The sequence below is a fragment of the Anopheles aquasalis genome, chromosome 2 (assembly GCF_943734665.1).
Source record: "Anopheles aquasalis chromosome 2, idAnoAquaMG_Q_19, whole genome shotgun sequence".
NCBI classification, from domain to species: Eukaryota; Metazoa; Arthropoda; class Insecta; order Diptera; family Culicidae; genus Anopheles; species Anopheles aquasalis.
This window is the reverse complement of record NC_064877.1, coordinates 52968147-52973146: the sequence shown is the minus strand read 5'-3', so window position 1 is coordinate 52973146 and position 5000 is coordinate 52968147. Positions and strand designations below refer to the sequence as shown.

The following is a 5000-nucleotide window of genomic DNA, read 5'->3' as shown; positions in this document are numbered from 1 at the left end:
CTCCGCCGCTTCTCCCAGCACTTGCTGCACCTCAGCCTGATGCAAGGCGCTCCGCACTCCCTCGCGCAGCTGCACGATCATGCTGCCGCCGCTGGTACGCCTAACGGTAGCCACCAGCTCCTGCAGCTTCTCGTTCTCGCAGAGGGACGCGTATAACGCCTCGTACTGCTCGTCGTCCTTCGCCTTGACGATCAGCGCATCCGGTTTGGCCCCTGTCGTCATGGTCTTCGGCGGAGAAGACTTTGCTTGGGTCCGGACAACCGCTGCCTTGGTTGGTTTTGGCATAGCTGCCGCCTTCTTCTTACCGCGTTGTACCAGGGTGAAGTCTCCACCCTCTGCTTCCGCGGGCGTTGCGCAATCATCCACCTCTTCCTTTTTCCCGCGCTTGGGGTCTTTCTGCTCTTCCGGTGAGCTGCGCTGGCGTTTTTCCGACTGCGCGCCACGCGCCGGGGTGTTGCCCGTGGGCTCAGCTTCTGCTTCCAGTCGCACTGCTGATGCTGTGGCGGGGGGGGCCTGCGATACAGGAGGCTTTCCCACTACTGTAGCTCCGGCTACCACCTTCGCGAAAGACCGTTTACCGAGTTCCGCTTGCACCGCCGTCTCCTTGCTCGCGACCTTCTCTGTCTGGCAAGCTTCATGTACAGCCTTTACGTTCGCAACGTGCCGACTGTCGAATTCCACTTGCACACACGCCTCCTTGCTCGCCACCTCCTCTGTCTGGCACGCTGCATGTACAGCGTTTCCCAATTTGCTGCCTAACACCGGCCTTCTATCGCCGTTGGCCATTCTTCGGATGGCGACCTGCACAGCCCGAAGCTTTTGCATCATCTCTGACATCCTGTCTCTGACCTCCAGACCGAGTCCGGATTTCCTGTCCTTCACTAGGTCGATGACCATATCAGCGGACAAGAAAACGTCCCGCAGCATGTCGTCGGCGAGCCTCTGCTTCACCGGCGATCGCTCGATCAGCGTGCTTCGTTTAAACACCGGAGCCACCGATGCCGATTTTTCCGCCTCTTCGCTCATTGCCGATCTGATTTATCGAGCTGGCTTATTGGGGAACTCGCCAAGGCCCCACACACACTCTCGCACCGTCGAGTTATCACAGGTGTCACTGATAACGCGCGCGCACCACTACGCCGATAGCGATTTGTAAACAAAGCCGTTGGCGTCCTGCCGCGACTTTTTTCAAACTTTCACCGTCTTTTTTCCGCCACTTAAGCGCCGCGAAACACAGCCACTGTAACGCGAGGCTCCTCCTACAGCACCAATCCACTCGCCAGCCAATTTTGGCAACCAACCGCACTCTCCACCTAATCACGATCCGTTTCGCGTCGGGAGCTCGAAAAAGCGCGTCCTTGCGCAAAAGGAAAGTCAACAAGCACCTGCTTGTTAAAACATGTAAATCATATCATGTGTAAATATTTCTAATTACAAAATAACATATTGCATCAAGTTATGTAATATTTTTAATGCAATAGTATAAATAATCATAAAATTCAGAGAGTATATTTAATAAATTCATATACCTTTCAAAATGATTTATATATAATTACTGTTTCATCTTTAAAGTTGCCATAAAGTAAATCAACCTCTAAAATTTGCAATAAAAAAATGGAGCCTACATGACAACTTAGAAAAATGTGTTAATAAAAATAATTGAGTAATAAATAACTTCAAACTTTTAGACTCTAACAAACTATTCTAACACGATTGCATTTAAAAATTGCCCACTGGTTCAGCACACATCACGACTGCGTCAACTGTCTGAACGCGTAACGCACGTATAGTAACGTTTCCATTCACCGCTTATCTTATACTCTTATCCGTCGATAAGAGGCCCGTGAAGATTGGACAGCAAACACTCCCCGATTCAGTCATTTCAATGTCTCAAGGTGCGCCGACGATCGAAATGGACAAGTACGATGAAAATATTCTGAGACTAAACATTAAAATACGAGATTTACTCACTCAAATCGACAGGTGTAAGTGTTTTACGCAGACCAAAAGCATGCAATCAACCGTGGTTTGTAATGAAAACGTTCACCTATATTTCTAGTGGAGTCAAAGAATCGTATACTCAGCAACGAAAACAGTGTTCTGATAGAGGATGTGGCTAACTTTCGTGCGAAATATGGTCTCGCGGAGGAGGCCAGACTGAAGTGCAAAGAAGTGGCGGAGAAGGAACTCGAACGCAGTCAACAGCAGCATGAAGCATATCAGCTACTAAAGAAACGATACAACGAGCTTATCAAGGAATATGTTGCTCAGAACCAGAAATTACAATCATTAGAAAGTGTTGCCAACACAAAGCATACGCGTAAGAGGAAAGAACGAATTCCGGTCGAGATTATAGGTGAGGGTTGGAAACAACTAGTAACTAATATTGTATGTTAATCGTTTTTGATTAAGGCATCTACATGACCTATCGTTTTAGGAAGTGTTACTGACATCGATAAACCCAAGGCCCTAGGGGAAAAAATCGTCACACTAGAAAGCCGATGTAGCGCTTTGGAGAAGGAACTTGCCAAGGCGTACTCTATGATCGATGATTTAGAATTTGAACTAGAGACGGTAACGAGCATATTCGCTGTGGATATCGTGCGTTTTGTAAACAGAAGTTACGGTGTATGCCAACCTTTTTAGATCGATCACCTAGAAAACATGAACGAGGAATTGGAAAGGCAAATCAAGGATCTGAAGGTGGAGTTAGATCGGTATAGGCGATTTGTACCCTCGGAGCCTTTGTCAGCCAACACCGTGACCTCATCCACACACCAAACACCATCGTAAGGCCCACCTTTTACTACCCTCCCAAAAGCTTTTAAATGATTTTTTGCAGTGTGTTCTTGGTTTTATCACCCGTGTTAATATATCTCTCGATTATGTTTCTTTTGTTCAGCTACTCATTCGACAACCTTCACGAGGCAATACAACCGGCAGACTCGCAGGAGAAGGTTGAAAGGGTAAGCAGCAAACATTTGAGCAAACAAAAAATAGTTCACCAATTCCTTTCTTCTTGCTCCAAATACGACTCCCATTCGGCGTTCGAAGATTATAAATCGCCATCGGGTCGACCAATAAAGGAGGAGAAGGTCGTTTATAACATGCATACGAGCGGTTCATTAAGGCAGCCCAAGACTAAACTGACCTTGGGCTGGACCCCAACGGACAATCGGTGTTGCGCGCTGTGATCATTCTTTTACATTTCTACTAGCGAAACGCCCCCTGGGAGAATGCATGTTCTTGAAGCGAAATTTAAGTTCCCTTTCTCTATACATACCGTACCTTAATGCAACGGGTATAGGCCGTGCCCGCACAAGTTATCTCCATTTTTCATTATAAATTTCGAACATGAAAAAAACTTTCGATTTACGCTGTCTCCGTGGCTGCCGCGAAGTAGCTGCATGTACAGGCGTTACGCGGACCATTGGTGGGAGAGATTGGTTTTCAAGGCTGAAACTGGTTGAAGAAATGAGCGAACAGTGTCTGCTCATGAGAAGCAGCGGCTCGCCGTAAGTGGTGTTCATAAAATAATGAAAGTTAAAGCCACATTGAATCTTTCAACACCCGAGCGGGCTAGGTTAGGCACAATAGTCCACTGACAGCTAGGTGCACCCGGTGGGCAAATAGTTCGCGAAATGACTTTGCTACCGAGGTCGTACGTCACTGTACCGGCCCTTTTTGGTCGGTGGCAGGAGTGGCCACCACCGGTGAGAATTGACTGATATGTTCAGTAACCACAAAAATAATATGAGAATTTATATTTGATGCTGTATATCCTTAAGTGCGAGTAGGCCACACTAAACATGGTCTCTAACATACTTAAGTGCTAAGGAAGAGGAAAAAAATTATACAAAAATATATACTACTTCCTAAAAAATGTCAGTTAGGTACAGCAGTGGGTCGTGCAGAGAAATGGATTTCGGCTAACCACTATTCTGTATCTTTTCTGACCACTACACACCATGCCCCATGTTTTAACGGACAGCTTTTCAGCGCATGTGGGCGAATGGCGTTCGCATTCGTGATAGACGCTGGCCAGAAGACGGCTGACAATCGAAAGTATTCGCGACAATCGTTTTCACGGTCGAGGACTCACTCGATCGCATTAAAAAAAACAATGTTAATGCTCGATATGTTACATAATGCGCCATCAGTATTGACTCCAGGCGAGTCGTGTCGCAGCTGTTCAGTTACTTTCTCAGGACGCGATCATGACGGCAGTCGGATTGCAATCTTGGTGATTTTCAAAATGGTTAGTCGAACGGCGTTCGTTTTGCATTTCGAGAATGTGTATTGGTATGTCCCTTCTTTTATCCTGTTGTCGTTGCAATGATTAATGAGTTCGATTGCGTAACAACTACTCATAAATGTGAAACTCAGTACAAAATAGTGAAGTAATTGTCATTAAATTCTTTTTCAATGTTGCCAGCCCTACAATTAAGCAACAGAGCATCGTTTTTGTGAAGTCAGGTAATGGGCTGATAGACTACGCATACTTATTTTTAAACCCTTAGGTTTACCAAACCACAAAAATAAATAATTAACACCAGCAAGAAGGCCGTGTAAGAAGACCTTGTTACGAAGAAGATACGAAACATCTTCATCGTGAAATTCCTTTCCTTTTTTCAACCTTGACACTGACCATAGCTATAAACGATGAAGGAAACAAATCCTACTGAGGACTGGTTTTTCGTAATCGAAAGCGTATGAATCCTCCAAAAGAGTGATGTTAAGTACCTTTACAATGTGTTAACATACGCCACTACCGCATTGAATGAACGTTTTTGACATTTTTATACGTTCCAACGTAAAATGTGACAAAACAACAATCCTCAAAATGATCATTTCTTCTTTGCAGGATCCCGTCTCGCCTACATTGTCGGGACTATTTTTCGATAGTGAAACACATATTACCTCTGGCAATGTGTCCGAATCGCTCGAAGTGAAGGATAATAATTCTGAAACAATGCCACAAAATATGTAAATTAAGATGA

The 5000-nt window shown here is 45.4% G+C and overlaps 2 protein-coding genes across 3 annotated transcripts in view; both read left to right on the top strand.

Moving 5' to 3' along the window:
- LOC126570749 (larval cuticle protein A2B-like) overlaps nucleotides 1-5000 on the top strand; it is a 37674-nt gene that overhangs the window by 13946 nt on the left and 18728 nt on the right. The gene's annotated exons all lie outside the window — the stretch shown is intronic.
- The window catches only part of LOC126570746 (uncharacterized), a 3454-nt gene continuing 333 nt past the window's right edge, over nucleotides 1880-5000 (top strand). For both annotated transcript variants that reach the window (XR_007607853.1, XM_050228721.1), the window contains exons 1-6: nucleotides 1880-1985; nucleotides 2060-2356; nucleotides 2438-2574; nucleotides 2647-2789; nucleotides 2903-2966; nucleotides 4865-5000. The exon at nucleotides 4865-5000 is cut by the window's right edge. Coding sequence is in view for 1 of the 2 variants with exons in the window: in XM_050228721.1 (XP_050084678.1) it covers nucleotides 1886-1985; nucleotides 2060-2356; nucleotides 2438-2574; nucleotides 2647-2789; nucleotides 2903-2966; nucleotides 4865-4990 (867 nt within the window). In the remaining variant the exon portion in view is untranslated. The remainder of the gene's footprint in view (nucleotides 1986-2059; nucleotides 2357-2437; nucleotides 2575-2646; nucleotides 2790-2902; nucleotides 2967-4864) is intronic.